The 19,620-nt window shown below is 37.5% G+C and overlaps 2 protein-coding genes across 6 annotated transcripts in view; one reads left to right on the plus strand and one right to left on the minus strand.

Annotated features, from left to right (window-relative positions):
- The window catches only part of tgfbr3 (transforming growth factor, beta receptor III), a 143,239-nt gene extending 139,847 nt beyond the window's left edge, over positions 1 to 3,392 (minus strand). Inside the window, exon 1 of the mRNA XM_081381738.1 lies at positions 3,180 to 3,392. The gene's annotated coding sequence lies outside the window, so the exon portion shown is untranslated. The remainder of the gene's footprint in view (positions 1 to 3,179) is intronic.
- Positions 3,393 to 3,405: 13 nt separating this feature from the next.
- brdt (bromodomain, testis-specific) overlaps positions 3,406 to 19,620 on the plus strand; it is a 39,840-nt gene continuing 23,625 nt past the window's right edge. For 2 of the 5 annotated variants that reach the window (XM_081381737.1, XM_081381733.1), the window contains exons 1-7: positions 10,235 to 10,614; positions 12,379 to 12,675; positions 12,812 to 12,949; positions 13,030 to 13,171; positions 13,297 to 13,421; positions 19,010 to 19,375; positions 19,470 to 19,598. In XM_081381737.1, coding sequence (XP_081237863.1) covers positions 12,478 to 12,675; positions 12,812 to 12,949; positions 13,030 to 13,171; positions 13,297 to 13,421; positions 19,010 to 19,375; positions 19,470 to 19,598 — 1,098 coding nt within the window. In that variant the 5' untranslated portion in view covers positions 10,235 to 10,614; positions 12,379 to 12,477. Of the gene's footprint in view, positions 3,498 to 9,809; positions 11,601 to 12,378; positions 12,676 to 12,811; positions 12,950 to 13,029; positions 13,172 to 13,296; positions 13,422 to 19,009; positions 19,376 to 19,469; positions 19,599 to 19,620 lie in introns of those variants that run through there. The other 3 variants (XM_081381736.1, XM_081381734.1, XM_081381735.1) reach the window with 3 other exon arrangements.

Consider the following 19,620-nt stretch of genomic DNA (forward strand, 5'->3'; position numbering starts at 1 on the left):
AAAGTCTTACGGGGTGGGAACAACATGAAGGTGAGTAACTAATTACTGACAAAATTTTCATTTTTGGGTGAACTAACCCTTTAAGCTGAAGAGTGTAAAGACAGATTTGCATTCACCCTTCCAAACAAGGTGATTTATGAATATTTATGATCCATTTTCTTCAAAGAAAAGACTGTTTTATATTTGTAATTTCCAATCTTTAAAAGTGCACAGGTTTACAGACAACGTCAAAGCTAACAGACATGGACTAAAAGTCATAAAACTGATTTTTATTTCACGAGGTCTTTACGGTATGTTTGACCATGTCCCTCTGAAAACCATCTCAGCATGAGAGGATAGACCAGAATACATCATGACCTCTAGAGAATAACACCACAACTATTTCCAGCCATGTATAAATAAAACATAACTCGCTCCAGCCTACATTGTTCAAACTAAGAAACATGGCATGAGTTTCTAAAATGTGGGTACCTGAGTGTGAGTGCATCATATAGGGGCACTTTGGTAGTGGAGGCCTCCCGAAAGCTATAATGATGTCCAACACGGGCCTCTTGGCTGCCTGCTAATGAATCCTATTTGGATTAAGTCATCCAGCCTAAACAGAGTGTGGTTTCCCGTTTGCGTAAGTCAACGGTGACGGGAGCCTCTTTGACATGTTTATAATGGAAGATGTGCTCGTCGGCCCAAATGGATCCACTCCGTGTTGGCTGTGAGCGTAGCCACGTGTCAAACAGTGACACACTAGGGACATGAAGTGGCCAGCTGCACTAAAACAAAACCACAACCTCCAACAGTGATACAAATTGATCAATCTAATCGGCTCACTGGGCCAACTGCACATCTTTACCACCGGACACATTCATTCACACAGCATGCACACAAACACACAGCGAATCACACCTCAGGGCGGCCGCTAACACCACGGAGCACACACTTACACACACACTTATATGGAACATCTGCAGATCTGCGCATATGTAACCTCTATTTGTGAGTCACATCAGAGCACGCAAAAGTGACACACATAGTACACTTGCACCAACATGCATTTTTACTCATACGCCTCTAGTTATGAATCACTGGCTCTACTCACGAACGGCAATGTGACAAAGACAGAGAAGAAAAAGTTGTGCAAATGCATCATTGTTAATCTACTCAGCTATGTGCAGCGAATTTAGTTCCCTCCAAAAAGCACTGAACTTTCTCTGTCTCCCTCTATCTTTGAGACTAGAAAGTAATAAGTTGAGAGTGAGTGATCTTGAAACCCTGAGGACCCGAATCAACATGTCACAGGCGTCTTGAATCAGATAACAGTCACAGGTATGTTGTCCTCATGAAACCACCTTCACTCGTCTACACCTCATCTCCACTACAATAATCACTATATGAACAGTCTTAAAGTACTTTCAAGAGCTCTGATTAGCCTTTCCCATGGAACTCACTGCCCAGAAACCCTCGTTTTCTCACGCAAGACACTTGCAGAGATCATCTAATGTCTGACAGGAATGAAAAGCCTGACCGGGACTCTGAACAAATCCGCCTGAGGAGATCAGCCACGCACAAATAAGGAAAGTGACTTACAGCGAACGGACTCAACTAAAGATATTACTTTTACAAATTTGTAACTAGTAAACACGAATAGGTTATGGATTAGCTTATAAAATATTAAATTAAGACACTTTGCCAAACTGATAAGGTGAAAACTATCTCTCTGGTAAACAAACACAGAAGCTTAACAACAAGGACGTCCATTGTTTCATGGTTAGAAAATGTTTAATACTAGTTTAATAAATACTAATGCAAAGCTATATTAATAAACTAATTTATGATAACACAAAGATAGATAGATAGATAGATAGATAGATAGATAGATAGATAGATAGATAGATAGATAGATAGATAGATAGATAGATAGATAGATAGATAGATAGATAGATAGATAGATAGATAGATAGATAGCAGCTTCGGAGTAATAAGCAGGTCGGAGTAATAAACAGGAATATAAAAGAATCAATAATGCAAATTTCATCAAATATGAGACTAATTAAAATTCTGCTGTAAAGCAGCTCTACAAAGGCTTGATTTGTTGCACATTATTAGACGTCATGACCAAAATATATGGGAAGCGGTTTGTCCTCCCTATTAAAAGTTGACATACAAACTAACTTTAGGTGCATTTTGTTATTTGCATTGTTTTATTTGTTGCCTACGACTGCAACCCAGTCAGAACACATTTTAGTCTGCAGTTATGAACCACTAGTCTGGAATTCTACATCTGCTGAAAATGATCAACAATGTAAGAACTTCTCTGCTGTTCATTTTGCTGAAGAACTGCATCTATAGAAGACAATCACCATGCACACAACCAAATGATGACACAAGACATCATATTTATGAGTATTTCCTGCTGTTTAAGTATCACTCATAGTCTCAAGCTCAGTGACAGAAATCCAAGAAAGGTATACCTTGACGTTTTGTGATGTTTCACATAATACCATTCCCAATTGTGTAATATACTCACAGGCCTGCTTGAGGATTTCACAATACCTGCAACTAGTAAATGGAAGAGGCTTTTGTCTTTACATGCACTGAAAGAGATTCATGTCATGACTGTACCTCCAGTGTTATGTGAACTATGTACATTAATTTGATTAAATGAAATTCCTGTGCAGGGCAGTCCACTCACCCTGAAAAAGAGTCAGGCTTGAAGTTAATGGACAAAAAAGTTTTTCTGTGTTGGACAGCACATAGTAGTTCAGCTGTCAGATGGCACCACATGCACCTCAAGTTTCACAGCTCATCCTGACCACATCACAACATCTGCAGAGCTCGTGCAGACTTACAAAACTCTTTAGAGTTCAGTTTGTTAGTTTTTTTTAAACACATTTTACAATCACATTGAATTCTAATGGGCTTTAAATCTTGCACTTGACTCGTCACTTTGCATAGAAGACAACAACTTCATAGATTATAGTAGAAGAGTTCTGGTTTTGTCTCGTCGCGAGACTCAGACTCAACATGCTGCTCTGAAACGTGCATGCGCGTCTATGGAATGAGCATGCGACTGTAAACATGCTATAAAACAACATTTTTTACAAGGACCCTAAACTGGTCTTCCAATAATACTACTAAAATGTACACGTCAAAACTACAGCAACCATAGAAACAAAGTGACATACCAGCGAATCTTCAGTAATGCGGAGGAAAACTTTCTTAGGGAGTTCACGGTAACGTTTCCTTCGGCTGATATAGTAAAAGGACCTGCGCAAAATCTTCTGTCAGGATAGTGATGAACCGTGCGACAAACACCACGATTTTCGGGATGACAAAGCCTGTGACAGATCTCAAAAAGTTTTAAATACCTCTCCCGCTTTCTGTGTGTCTGTGTGTGTTTCAGTGGGAGGGGCCAGTAGGAGGAGGCTGCGATTCACATCTATCAAGAATAAGAGGATGAAGTGAGCTTGAAAAACCATCAACTTCCGCAGCCATGATGACACGTGAGTTTACTTAAATTAGAATAATAATAATAATACATATTGTTACCAATAATAAAATACATATTGTTGTTATTGTTATTATTATTGCTATATGGAATTATAGGGTAGTTGACAGTATTTAAAAAAGATCCATGTATTTTTTACATTTTTAAATATATAGCATATACATTTTTTAATATTTCCTATATTAGCACTTTAATTACACATTGCATATCCCATAATTTTTACACATAGCATATCCCATGAAGTCTCTCAATTAAAAATGAGGTCATAAAAATGATAATAAAGCTTAGTGTTAGAACAACGCTGTTTAAATTAGTTTGAAATGGAGTGGAATATCTCACAACTTGCTGGCTCCCACCTAGCATCTGCACTAACAAGCTTTTAGCTATTTTACACTTAGGGCTATAACGCTGAAAATGTCTCTTTTTATTATGTGGAGGTGTCAGACTGTATAGGGCTGAATATTAATCTACGTAGTAATACTTTCACATTAGGCTACTTTATACAGTAGCTATTAAAACCGAAAGAGGCAAACTCACGTTCTTCCAAGCTTTAAAAAAATGTCTTTTGTGTTAAAGGCGCAATAGGTGATTCTTTACAGAAACATTTTTGTTATGCTGGTTGAAAGTCTCCTCATATCTTGATAGCAATCACTAAATATATTTTAATAAATATATCGTCTGTGGAAGGCTTATGGCCATAAAATGTTCGTTCAATCATTGCATTCGGTCCGAATGAAATGAAAGCATGCGTTCCCTATCAGTCAACATGTGTTTGCATACCACTGAATAGCCTGTTCGCAGACATCATATGTCATCAGCGAGTTTCACGTACGCTGTGCAGACAGAGCGAGAATGGCATGCGTTCATTATTGTAGTACTGTTACTCACTGTACTGTTACGTTTTCTCACCGGGAATTATACATAATGTAATCCAATAACGTTGTCTCTGGTCATCTCGATTTGCAGGGAGGGTGGGATCATATGCTTTCAATGCTAGTGGGCTAAAGTTAGCATTTCCCAGATCACCTACAGTATTGCACCTTTAATCATAGCAAGATTCTCCATTCAGGAGCCATTTAGAAATGGATTTTGCACTCCACACAAATTGGTTTTACACTTTAGCCTACTGGACATTAATAATTAATACATAAATAATAATAATAATTAAAAACAAAGTTAAATGCCCATGTCGTGTAAATGTTAAAATATTCACTTGCCTTAATAACATGAACAAGCAACATTTGAAAAGTTATTGTGCATTCAAAAAGTTAATTTAATCATATTTGAATGCATTTTTGTTCTGTTGAGCAATGTTTTACAATTTAATTAACACTATTATAAGGTTATTATATTATTATTTCTACTTTATTCATTTGAAAGCCCTATATCCATGTGCGAGATGTTTCACTTTATACCTCATTTAAATAGGAATATTTCCCTTGTAAGAGTTTGAGCTATAGCCAGCGATCTAAGTTTCTGCTGGTGGGTGCCACACTCCATCCCAGTCCCCAGCTCTCCTTGCGATGGTGCGCTTGATTAATTCATTACACAAAAGTTATGTGTGTCTCGCGAAGAGGAAGAACATGGACTACCAACAAAGAGGTCTAGGATCAGTTTTCTCTGAAATAATAGCATTTTGGTGAAAAAGATTTAGCAAACTATCCAGTGCCTATCTGTGTTTGCACTCTAAAGAGTGTCAAAGGTTTCTACACTAAAAAATGCTGGGCTGTTTTAACCCAATTTTGGGTCAATACACTGATAAAAATGATTTTGTGGTGAAGTAAATACTACAGAAAAAAAAAACAATTCAATTTACATGAAAAAGTGAGTTCAGGCATGAATAAAAAAAACTAAGTAAATTCTATATTAATACTCAATGCAAGCGTGTAGAAATGAAAGCGTAAATATCAGCGTTGTAAAATTACTTAACTTTTCTGATACTGGTGTTCCCATCATGCACTGGGCCTTGAATAATTAATGAGGTTGATTTTTCACTGTTTTCCAGCTGTATTTACACTGTTTCATCATTGCTTTTGTTGTTAGGATTAGTAACTTGCCATTTAGTGACATTTGGAGTTCATTTTCCACTCAAAATGACACATTCAAACACAAAAACGATCCATCAAATGTTACCGTCATTGTGTATTGTCTATTGAGTTCTCTGCGTTCACATACTATGTGACTCCTTATTGTTGAATATCTATTGTATTAATTACTTTGATGTTTCTAAGTAAAGATTATACTTTAAAAGTGTGGTTTAATTCAATGTTATATTTCTTGAGTGAAATCAAATGTATTGCAACTCCAACTAAATTGATTTTACTCAACCTTTTACTATAGCCAAGTTAAAATGACTTATTTCCGTTGTTTCTTTCATTCACTTAGTTAAGTAGAGTTTACTTAAAAACCTGCGTGCAAAAACTTGGCAAAGAAAAAACAAGTAGGCTACATTTTACGTACATTTTTTTTTTCAGTGTATGACAAACCCAGCTGTTGGGTTACATTTTTAAATTGCATTTTTAATCCAACGTTTGGGTTTGTTCATATTTGACCCAAAATTGGGTTAAATAACCCAGCATTTTTTAGAGTGTATTTACAAAGTGTTTTGCAGTATTGAGCAATGAAGCCAATAGATTACCAACCAAACTAAAGCACAAATTATTTCCATTAGTGTTGTTGTTTTGTCTCGCTGATACCTGATGATTTTGGAGTTAATTACAAAAAATGCAATTTATCATAGTGCAAAAAAAAAAAAAAAAAAAAAAAACATAAAGCAAAACTTTTGGGTCAGGTTGTTATTTTGTAACTATAAACATAACGGTACCCAATGTGAGATCCACCAATCAGAGAGGTTCTTGAATCTCGATTTTCGAAGTGATTGAATTTCATTCATTTCCATGTGTGCTTGAGCCCCCGTCTATGAGTTTGACCTCAGCCATAAACTAATCTAAGGTAAAGTGATGTCAATGTCATCTGCACCAAGCACTATCGATTAGATAGTGTCAATACATCTCATTAGTATGTTCTACAACCCTCAAAATTATCTACACATATTTTCAAAAATGTACAGAATTAACTAAAATAATTCTGAAACAACTCTGCCTTATTTTCATACACTCAGATTTTTTTTTTTTTTTTTTTACAAAAGCTATCAATGAGATGGTACCCTTTCTAATTTGAACCATTTAGGTACACTTTCGCAACTAATATGCACCCTTATAGGATTAAATACAAAGTTTTTGCCCCAATGACAGCTTTTTGTACATTTTTTTGTATAAATTCAGATCAGAATTTAGCTGATATGCAGCAATTCAAGACTTTATGAAAAATGCTGTTTCATGAATTAAGATGAAATTCTGGGTGAACTTCAAACTAATATCTTTCACCAGACCAGATTTTTTTTTTTTTTTTTGGTTTCTCTGATATAGATATAGAACTAAATCAGATCTTCCGCAGTAGTGAGCATGTGTTTTATCTTATCTTACATGATTTAGTGATAGCAGTATCACTCTGTCATTGCCAACTGATTTGATTCAAGGCAAAGAACATGCTGTCCTGACTTAGATTGGCCTTTCCTTATAGGGACTAAAACCTCTTTCTGGACCAAAAGCTGCCTTTAGTTTACTAAAGAGTTGTTGATTGTGGGATTAACTAAGCCACTGACAATCAACAATTAACTGCAATAAAAGAAGAATTGTATTGTTCTGTTCTTTTCCATTCACAATTGCATTTGGTCAGCTGCATACATATAGTTTTATATGGAAAAATGCAAGATCCTTTGTATGGTTGTCTGTGAGTTAAACTCCTGTACAGATGTATGTTTGTGTGTATTTGTATTTGCAGGATATTTTTGTTTACTTTTTATTCATTTTATTCATTTATTTTGCCTCTGCCTCCTCCCCTGGCTTGTTTTCCCGAACAAACAGACTTTTGCTGTCTGACTGAAATGTTCCGCTCCGCTCTAAAGGAAATGGAAATGCATTACCATTGCTTACAGTGTAAATGTCAGAGTCGTGATTTGCCACTAATGAGACAGCACCCTTGCAAGATTGAAAACTTTGATTTGGAGCTTCTTGCTGTCTTGAAAACAGTGATATGCTGCTTTTGAGTGTCAATGAAGATGTACTCAGAAGCTTCATGTCATTTTTCACTTCTCATACATATGTATGCCTTAGAACCAGGCCTGCTCAAAGCATCCGCACAGACGGGGAGAGAGACGTGACAAAATCTAGTCCTGAACATGAATCTCTGCCCTAATTCTTTGATTTCCTTTGTTTTGCTTGCATATGTGATCTTTGTCAAACCCTTTGCATTAAATTGTTCTTTAAAAAATGAAAAGAAAATAAGAAACCCATCTGTAGATATTGTTTTTAACGCAATACAACCAATGCATTGTAAAGCCTATGACAATGCACTGGTTGTATTGCATTTAAAAATGGAATGGCTCACCACATCTTCTACTGTAATGGCTGCAAAGACACATATATCCCTTCTCCCGTCTTGGTCATGGCCTGATCTCTCTCAATCTTTAGTTGTGAAAGTGCTTTCATGTATAACACTTTCTCATATGAGAAGTGACCCATGAGGAATGTCCGGTGCTGAACTCTTGACCTTGGAGCCACATGGTATGATGAAGCCTTTCATCTGAAGTATGAGCAAATACAGGGGATGTTTATGTATAGTTACTTCAGATTCCCTTAAAGTTTTCTTAAAGACAAAAATGAGAATAAAAAACAAACATGAATCAACACATATGACATAAGTTATATAGCTCTCACTATTTATAAAAGCAAAGATAAACAGAGGACAGCGTTCACCCTTTTTTTTTTTACCTTTCGGTAAATGTGTCATTAGCCTATGTATAAGCTTATGCAGCACTGCAAGCTAGAAAACATAAAGGAAGTTTTTTTAATCCAAAATAAGTCATTTGCTGCCCTCTTGTGGAAGGTTTATTTTGAATCATGTTTTTAATTTTGTGAAATAAAAGGATAGTTCATCCAAAAGGAAAATTTTGTCATCACTTTCTCACTCCCAAGTCGTTCCAATCAAATCCTTACTTTTTTAAATAGCCTACAATAATGTTCTCAGTCACCAAATGCATTTACTTTTATAAAAGATGCAATGAAAGTGAATAGTGACCGAGGCTGGTATTCTATACCTAACAAAAGTATTCTCTTAGAAGGAAAACGGCACATTTTCATTTTTGGCCAAACTTATTTTTAAAACAATTAATAAAATATATACAGAGCTGCACTCTTCAATAACAGTAGTAGGCCCTAATGTTCCTTAAGGATCAATTACGATATATTGACAAAAAAATTATATAATTTATGTAGACAACACATTGTTTAAATAATATGCTTCCCAACACTATCATGCACGTAATTTAAACTAAACTTTCAACCACCAACCTAAATGAAACATTTTTCCTACAATGGCACAATCCGCGTAGGCCTATATCTCTCCTATCATAATTATTTGTATAGCCTATGCGTATTGCGTAATTTGCGGGTGGGACATGTCCCCACCACTTTGAGTCGACATGGTCCCCATCATTTTTTGAAACACCTCGCGATTTTTGAATCTTCGTTCCGGTGAAATCACAAACCCTGTTCTTGATATACAATCATCAAAGATATCTTTGGTTTTAAATGAGAAAAAAATAATAAACAAGAGGACAGATTAGAACACGGACCTCGCACGCTTAACAAAAATCCTACTACCAGTCCATATGACAAACATTAGTGCGGATCAACATATTTATTGACTATATGCTACTCTTAAAACTAGCAATATAGGCTAGTATTAAAGTAGCCAGATGTAAGGATGAAACTAGCGCATTAAACAGAAGTTCTGTAAATGAAACTGTTGGCATAGCCTACGGTTGAAGGTGTTTTCAGGACATAATGTTGAGTTTTGTGCATTTATTTCCCCCCTCACACACACTCCTGTCCCATCCAGTTAAAAAAAAAAAAAAAAAAAAAATGATGTCACTGGAATAATGTACGGAGATTATCTTGCTCAAAGTTTTGTGGCATTTAAATAAGATTAACAAAACTTTATGTACGATCGTTAAAACAGCAGAAAAGAAAAAAAAATAGCTTTTAACACTTTTATATATATCATTTTTAGGGAATAATGTTTCCCTAAAAATCCAATTTCCAATTCCTGATTATTACTTGAAGAGGTTTAATAAAAAAAAAACTGTGTTTGTGTTTAACAATGATAATATCTGATTATTATTTTACTTTATTTATTTATTACAAACGGAGATTCTTACACAAAAGACGAGGACAGCGTCAACTGAGAAGCCAATCGCTGTCAAGAAAGTACGCATGCGCATTAGTTCGTGTTCGCCTCCCTTCAGCATTGCTCAGTGCTCTTGCTCTATCATATCATTATAGTTCTCTTTGTGAGATTTTCATGCTGCAGAGATGACCGATGTCCGACAGTCGCCAGAAGCTGACAACAAAAGCTACGGAAAAGAGCCACAATGTAACCATTTAACAGACATTAAAAGGGGAATTGAGTTCTAGAAATCGACAGAATGTTCTAGAATGGTCATGTGATGTCCGGAGACCAGTTATGTCGCACTTTAAAAAAAAATATTCTGACGTACGTGTCTGTTTCTTACTGGAGTTCGTTCGTCGTCGTAAAAATAAACGTGATCAACTGTAAAACAGCGTTTCGCAGTTATTTCGGGTATAAAACAGAGTGAGGTTTCCGTGAGATACATTTTAAAGGAATATTTTCTCGGTGTTAGAGGCGCGAGGGGGAAGAAGAGAGCACGTGAGGGGTCTTGTCCAATGGGATTGGGCGCTTTCAGCAGGAGGGTATAAATACCAGGCGGTTGCCGTGAGAGACATCCGCCATTGATGACTAACCTTTCAAAGAAACAGTGTTATTTCAAATATATATGATGTTAATTTGTTCTGTTGGCGTTGAAAACTAAGCTCAAAAATCTTTCAGTCGTTTTCTAAGATTTTTTTCGGGCGCAAAGCATCAACAAGATTCTTCGATTGGTGAAGTTTTCCAGCAGAACTCCTCCTGCACTGCAGCGTCTGTCTCAGTTCGGCAGTTTAAACTTTCTTTGTTGTGTCCGAGACGGAAAGGTAAAATTTTGGGTCCAAGTTGAACTAGCTTCATTTAGCTAGCGGAATGGTTAGGGGAGGGACTGTTAACTGAACTCAATGTCAGCATCTGACGGGGCGGGGTAATGTGTGGCTAGTCGTGCTAAAGCTAGCCAGGCGCCATTTTGTAGCTCGAGGCTTGATGACTCGGTTATCGGGGAATTAATGTAAACGTGTCTTTATTACCTAAATTTGTGTTTTATGCTTGTGTAAGTTTCTAATACTTATCATTTAAGCAGATGCGACACTTCTGTGGCATTCGTATTGAGCCGGAAGAGTTGTTATTGCGTCATCCATAAGAAGGTCATCGGGTTTATGTAACGCATGTCCCTGGATTGAGTAACGTTAAAGGAACAACAACATTTTGCATATAAACACAACACACTGCATATTTCACTCTCTGAGAATAGGGAGCTATTTTCAGTTCAATATTATATTGCTGGACAATTTTGTTAACCTAATAAGTCTCTTTCTGGCCTGAATAGATGAATGTTATTCTCATGTGTGCACTCTCAAATTTGTTCAGTTGGCATGCTCTTGACCACAATACACGTACAAATTGTCACAACGTCGCTATATTTGTATAGACTAACGGTAATTTGTTTGAAAATAATCACGAAACAATATTTTTTCCTTCCAACGGACAACCTTTCCTTCTCTTCCCTCCCCTCCAGAAACAGAAATGCGTTTCCCTTCCCAATCATAAGCAAACCAATGTGAATCTAAATGTTTTTATATAGCTTACATAAAAATAAAATGGCATTTACTTTTCTTTCTTTTTCTTTTTTTATTGCTTTTCTTGTATAAAAATATTTGTAAGTCCTTAGGTTTCATGTACAATGATCCCCCCACCCCCTTTTTTTCTTTTATCTAAATAAAGCACACATAATGATCAATGTAACTTGTTTTTGAGTATGAGAAATCAAAATATTATTTTACTGAACGGGACAATGACCTTTTAGTTTGGGGTAAGTGTGATGAAGGATAACCTCTGCAGTTGAGCTGAATAAAGCTTGCTCAGAGACTATTAAAATAATTCTGTGACTTTAAACATGTTTTTCACTGTAAAAGTAAGAGTCTGAAGGTGTTTAATTTATCGGTTTACTAATGGGTAACTTAAGTCTTGAAGAGCATTTTAAGTTGGTAAGTGAAGTGAAAATTAATTAAGGATACATTTGTATTACTATTAGCTTTTTGTACTATTAATTTGCCTTGGAAAAATGTTGCAGTAATATACATTTCTGAGGTTATTTATTTACATTTTTAAAAAGTTTAGTTTTTGATAAATGTCACATTAGCTAAACCGCAATGGTATATATATACATACATATATATTTATTATTATTATTTTTTTATGTGCTGGATAATCTTCGCTTATGGGAGAAAAAATGGTCAGCATGTTTGATTTACTTCATTTTAACTCAAGTTTATGTACGGATATGTGTTTATAAAGTTATTTTGGGTGGAGTAAGACTACTTCAACTTATAAAGATGACTTGATTTCTAGTGGAGCTAAAAGGCATTGTAATATTTGTTAATAAGGCAATAGAGGGCAGTGCATACTGCACCTAACCTGTAATAGTCCTGAGCCCTGGACTACAGTGCAGTATTTGATTAACTAGACATTTTCAAAGCTATTACATTGACTTCTATACTTGTCAATAGGCTTGTTCTGATTTACCTAGAGATGATAAACAGCAGTGCAGAATACCATGAGTATGTTGACACTGCTCTCCCTGTTTACAGTGGCACAGACAGTGGATGTGTAATGCTCGCTGAGCTGCCTAGGCGTAGCTGCGAAAACCCTTTCCATACTGGTCACCGCTCCCTGGATCAGTTCTGGTGATGTCTGCTGCGAGACCCCCACAGAATTTCACCATGAATGGGAACCCCCCTCCCCCCCAGTTCAAGAACCCCAAAAAGCCTGGACGCCTCACCAATCAGTTGCAGTATCTAGAAAAAGTGGTGATTAAGTCCCTGTGGAGACACCACTTCTCCTGGCCTTTCAGACAGCCTGTGGATGCAGTCAGACTCAATTTGCCAGTAAGTCTCGCAGTGCTCATCCCCCCCCCCCCCCTTTTACTAAAACAAATATTATTTGTAGCTATTTTACTGATTACGGCTTATATGTTATAATCTTTTGTATAATGCTTTAAAATGGTATTTATATTTAATTTAGGATTATTATGCAATCATCAAGAACCCAATGGACTTGACTACCATTAGAAAGCGTCTTGAGAACAATTACTACTGGAAGGCAATGGAGTGTGTAGAAGACTTCAACACCATGTTCACAAACTGTTACGTGTACAATCGGGTGAGGACCTTGGTCTTGTTGTTGAAGATTTGATTTTTGACATTTGGTCTCAGACATTTTGTGTATTTGTGTGATTCCAGCCAGGAGATGATATTGTTAAGATGGCTCAAGACCTTGAGAAGTATTTTTTGGAGAAGGTGGCACAGATGCCTCAGGATGAGTTTGAGATCACTGCTCTGACAACTAAAGCTCCTCTAAAAGGGGGAAGGAAGTCTACAACAGGTATTCTCACCCTAAGATTTTTTGATTTAAATAGATTAATGCCAAATTACTAAACATTTCAGGTTTTTGCGTTGTGTTTGGCAGTTGACAGTGGAAACTAAATTTACCTTTGCCTGTTTCTGCAGGGTTAAAGATGAGGCCACAGTCTCCTGTGTCTGAGGTTGTTTTCCAGCAAACAGTTACTGTCATCCCTCCAGATGCTCTACACACAATTCCCTCTGCTCCCTTGTCTGCACAGCTAACAGCCAAAGTCAGTTCCAAATTACCTGCACTTTTAACATGTCATGTCTTATCAGTATCATAAGTGTCCTTACCAAGTGAACTCCTAGAACTCAAGGCGTTGTTACTCTTTGTAAGCCTTGTAATTATAGTGATTTGATAAAAACATTCCATTACTTCCTGAATTTCACGAACTATATGATAAAATGCAAATCATTAAGAATATTTGGTCTCATTTGGTGTGTTTTATGCAAATTACCAACCTTGGGCATTAGGGATGTCACTGTGAAGAAATTTTCAGACTGGTAAATAAACTGCCATTACCGACAACAACGGGTGGGGGGAGGATGCTTTTCACTTTCGCTTTAGAATTTGTGATCACATGGTTTCTGTGCATAGGGAGCAGCTTTAGTGACTATACGATTTACAATGAAATGAAAAATGAAATCTGACTCCTGCTGCACTGTGCTCTGCAGCTTGTGCTGTTATGAGCAGAGTCTTTTATAATTGTAGCATCCATTGTCCAACTGACGTAAACGGATTTTATTTCTATAAAAAAGCTAAACAACAGTACCGCAGTGGCCAAGTCACTTGAATCTGTTATGGCCGAACTCCGTGTAACACAGACTACCGCAGGAAGCCTATTGGGCTTACTACTTTGCATGATGCATGAGGTTGCTCATTTAGAATACTCCCAATTCATTGATGGTGTCATATGATGCTTTTTAATGTTTTTCTTTTCTCTTAATGTGCAATGTATCTGTTTTCGCATGTACAAGATCTGCAATTACAAAGCTCATAGTCTCCCACAAAGGGATTTTTTTTTTATTATTATTTTATCTAAAAACACTGCTCAAAACCTGCCTAAAACACCTTGATTGAAGTCCAGATTTTACTTCCTCATGCATCTGTCACAATGTGAAAGATTAGCATTATGCCCACCCAAAGGCATACACAAAGCAAGAAAGTGATGCTTCTGTGATTTGTCGTCATGTCGCGGAGACACTGTGTGTTTGGATGCTAAAGCAAAACCACTTACTTTGGCCTTCCAAAAAATGAAATGAAATGAAATTAGGATTCATAGGTTAAGATTTATTTATAGAGCTGTTCCTGAGCAGTACATCCTAAAAGTTTGCATTACAAGTGCATTTTTTTTCTGAGGACCTCTTCCTGAACCTGTAAGAGTATAACACCAGCTATACACAGACTACAGCCACTGTGAAATGTTCTGCTCAAGTTTCAATTGATTGGCTTGATCATCTTCATTTTCAGAATATGATGAAAATCATTTTCAGAAAACCGCCAACATTATTAAAGGAGAACTCCGGTCAATTTTAACATTGAGCTCATTTTTTTGTTAATTTGGAGTGCTGTCAATACAGAGAACAACGACAAAAATCGGTGTTGCCTACACCATGTTATCCTCTTTTTAAAATTTGCACCCTGTTGACTTCAGTGGGGCAAGTTTTAAACCAGCTTTTAGCCTCTTAACATCCTTGATGTGTCATTACAAGTGCACAGCCAATGTGAGCGATTCCTTCAGAGTGATCACGGGTGAATCTGACTGCAGTAGATGTGAAAGATATTAATAAAAATGATGTTATTTCAGCCAGTGCTCATACCTGTATTTTCTTCCTGTTTTCGGTCGAAGTCCATAGTAATCGATTATCGAGTTCACGCGCATAGGTTTAGTTACCTATGATCACGCGCGTGAACTCAACAATCGATTACTATAGACTTCGACCGAAAACAGGAAGAAAATACAGGTATGTGCGCTGGCTGAAATAACATCATTTTTATTAATATCTTTCACATTCACCCGTGATCACTCTGAAGGAATCACTCACATTAGCTGTGCACTTGTAATGACACATCAAGGATGTTAAGAGGCTAAAAGCAGGTTTAAAACTTGCCCCATTGAAGTCAACAGGGTGCAAATTTTAAAAAGAGGATAACATGGTGTAGGCAACACCGATTTTTGTCGTTGTTCTCTGTATTGACAGCACTCCAAATTTATAAAAAATGAGCTCAATGTTAAAATTGACCGGAGTTCTCCTTTAATGTGTTTTTACAACTGCTTAAAGCCATGGAAGCTGAAGCTCTCGATTATGGTAAGGGGTGTTACTTTTCTTACACACGCTTGAGGCGTTTGACCAACCACAATGCACTGGGTCTGGGCTGCTGGACAGGCTAGCAATAGCTAGCTAGCTAGCTTTGAAAGCATAAGATCCCACCCTCCCTTCAGAAAGCTTTCTAAAGCCACTCCTCCTTCAGACAGGGATGCAAACTTGTCACCTTTCATTGCAATTGACCGTTCGCAAAACCCCGCCCTCGAACGGTCCTCGTCCAATCCTAGCTCAGCAACTGTAACTAAGGAGAAGGACCTCCGTCAAACATTGCGAATTCAGCACATGGTGAAACGATGCGCCTATGGCACCTGCAAGTCTGACACCCCTATTTTTTACAGTCTATGTCTGACACTAGGTACCCCAAAAGTTTAGAGGGAGGGGTCGTTTTTTCGCCTTTCCAAAACCCAAGACCCAAGCGGAAAGATGCCGACAATGGATTAAGCAGTGTGGGAGACCTCACTCACAGCTAAATGCCTCGAAGATTATTAAGCATATATGTCGGCGTATATAATATATAAGCGTCAGTCACGCCCGTTTCACATATACTCCGTAGTCCGTTTACAGTGCGTTTTTTTGGCACCCATGTTAACAGGTAAAGCTTTCACACTGCACGCGGATGCTGCAATCGTTTCTGCACCGAGTCTATATTTGCTGTGCTGCACGCGCTGAATTAAAGTGACAGCGCATGGTTCTTGGTCAAAACGAACACAGATTGACATGAAAATATAATTATCTCACCATAAATGCATTTAATAAAATAAAATGTAGTAAACTCACCATAGCCTAAATGTATTTTTGGACTTGTAGACTTGGAGGAGTTCCGTTTGCACACAAGCACACACACACGACTTGTTTAAATACATTTATATTGTTAATAAATAACAATAAATTGTTGTTGTACCAGCAATATCTTCAAGTTTTGTTTTTCACTGTATTAATCTCAAATGTCATGATTTGCCAATGCAAGAGAGTAACAGTTAGCCTACTGGCACCTTTTTTCCCCCACTTCAAGTTAGGGCTGTCACTTTACGTTCGAAAATCGATTGCACAATCGATCGGACCAACCATATTTATCTATTGAACATTTTTTTTTTTATTTTTTTTTTTTATTGAAAGCATTTATTTTATAAAGGAATTTTGAAATGGTAAAAAATGCACTGGAAAAATCAATTTAAGGGGGCAAATAGTGTCCCTTATGGAAAAAGGTGTGACCTGCAGTGAGGGGGTACGGCAGAAGGATTTTAAAAGCCTGAAAAGTGCTAATATGGCACTGACATCTTGTGCAGATTTTGGGACCTGATTCTGCACAGTAGTGAACGCGGGACCCGAGTCTGCGCAGTAGTGAGCATGAAGTGGAGCCGGCAGATCAAGGTCTCGCCCTCACTATCGCAGAAACCGTTATTACAGTTTACTGCAGAACAACTCATTATGTCAGTGTGAAATAAACCGTTATGTATATCTAGTCTCCTCCCAAGTACATTACGATTGGTACCTTAGTGATTACTTTGTTTAGAGAAGCTGTCAATCATGACGTCACATTCCCATTTTTATAGCATCGAATAACTAACTAGGCAGAAATTTGTGAAAGTTCTCCTTTGTATATAAATATGAATGCTCCACATATTTATTAGTAAATGAGACCCAATGGGTCTCATTCATGAAACATTCGTAAATATACGAGTAAATATGTGAGTGATTTGCACGTAAAGAGACCTTCCCGAAAACTCTTCTCCTGATTCACAAATACTTCGTAAACGTCAGATGTGGTAGTGAAGTGTGTGTGTGTGTGTGTGTTAATGAATTCCAATCAGTCGTAATTGGGACGTGCATGCACGCTCATTCTCAATTACCATAAATCACGCACATTAAATCCGACTGACAACTATATATGGGCATCATATAATGACACCAAACGAAGGATTTCAACATGTCTTCTCAAAAGCGAATGAAAAAGAAATTTCTCAGATTCAGAAATTGAAGTTTTATTATCAGAAGTTCGTTCAAAACGCCACATTTTATTTTCAAGCGTACATAGTGGCGTATCAGGTCCTAAAAAAAGGAAGCTTGGCAGCATATTACAGATGCAGTTAATGGAGTTTCATCTGTTAATCGAACAGTCCCAGAAGTGAAAAGAAAATGGTTCAACATGATGCTTGACTGCAACACTTGTGACTTGCGGACTTGTGTTCCGTTTGCAGATGCTATTACTGGCTCTCATAATAAAAGTAAAAAGAAAAACCGTAATTACTATATATAATATTTTTTCAAAATGCTGTGTAAATATGTACCCGATTAAGGTGAATTAAAATGCAGCCTTATTAATGAGCAAAACGTTCGGATGTTAAACGCACTATTTACGCGTGGTTGGGAGCAGGTGTAGATTTTTCGTACCAACTAACATTTCGAAAATACGAACATTTTTATGAATCCGAAAATTTACGCCAGAACCACTTTACACACGATTTACACAAAAATTCGTTCTGCTCGTGTTTCATGAATGAGACCCAATGTTTGGCAAGGATTAAATGGTGTAGTTATGCCTCTTTGACTTGAGAGATACAACAAAGTACCGTATTTTCCGCACTATAAGGCGCACCGGATTATAAGGAGCACCTTCAATGAATGGCCTATTTTAGAACTGTTTTCATATATAGGGCGCACCGGATTATAAGGCGCATAGAATAGAAGATACTGCAGTCAAACGTTTGACTGGGTTTGCGTTATGCAGTGGTCACCAACCTTTTCAAGCCTAAGATCACATCCAAAGTCCAAATGTAAACCAAGATCTTCCACTTGCAAAAACTTATGAAAAAACAAGTGGCTGAGCTGTAAAACCTTGTTTATACTCGACGTGTCCGCATGAGCGCGAAGGTAATAAAAAAACTAATATCCGTCTGCTCGGGCAGATTCGACTCAAAGTCGTGCATCTTCGGATGCGGAGGCGCGCGCGCGGCAAAAATGACGTCATTGTAACAGCGCATCCGCATCCAAAGATGCACGACTTTGAGCCGAATCTGCCCGAGCAGACGGATATTAGTACATCTCATCACACCGGCACCCAGTTTGCGCGTCTAAATCAGTTGTATGGTCTGGTGTTCAGTCTAAAACAAAACAGTTGCGTCAAGTATAAATGCCTCGTCTGTTTGGGGAGGTACGCGCGCAGTCAGCGGAGACTCGCGCTCCGGTGCCAGGCGAAAGTATAAACAAGGTTTAAGTCAGTGGTTGTTTTACAGACATTAATATAAGGCGCCAGATCCATATATAAGGCGCTCCGGATTATAAGGCGCACTGTCGTTTTTTAAAAAAATTGAAGGCTTTTAAGTGCGCCTTATAGTGCGGAAAATACGGTAGCTTTCATCTAAGTCACTTGGTGTGTGACAATTATGGAAATGGTATGCTAAAGGTGGGTTATTAGGTGAAAATATTTGAGCATTAGTTGTTTTAATCGTAATCCACATATATCTAAATCAGTGGTCTAATTTTCTTTCAGTTGAAAAATGGCGTGAAAAGAAAAGCGGACACTACGACCCCTACTGCCTCTTCCATCACCAGCTGTGAGTCATCCCCTTGTGTAACCGAACCAAAAGTCCTGAAGTTATTCTCCAGGCGAGGCAGTGGCCGACCCATCAAACCTCCCTGTAAAGACCTTCCTGAATCACCACCACAGCATCAAGTGGGCAGAAGGACCAAACTCTCTGAGAGACTCAAATACTGCTGTGCCATCCTAAAAGAGATGTTTGCCAAAAAGCATTCCACTTATGCCTGGCCCTTTTATAAGCCTGTGGATGCTAAGTCACTGGGCCTTGATGATTATCATGAAATCATTCACCAACCCATGGATATGAGTACCATAAAAGTGAGTACCACTACTGTGTTAATATAACTGGAAAATTTTTGCTCACTATTATTGTGCTATGTAATTGGCTTTTTTTTTTTTTTTTTTTTTACAGAAAAAGATGGAAAGCCGTGAGTACATGGATGCATTGCAATTTGCAGCAGATATGCGGCTCATGTTCTCAAACTGTTACAAATACAATCCACCAGGCCATGAGGTTGTGGGAATGGCAAGGAAACTCCAGGTGTGTCTTTTGGTGGTTTGAT

Source organism: Scardinius erythrophthalmus, assembly GCF_964197995.2.
Source record: "Scardinius erythrophthalmus genome assembly, chromosome: 12".
In the NCBI taxonomy this organism is placed as follows: Eukaryota; Metazoa; Chordata; class Actinopteri; order Cypriniformes; family Leuciscidae; genus Scardinius; species Scardinius erythrophthalmus.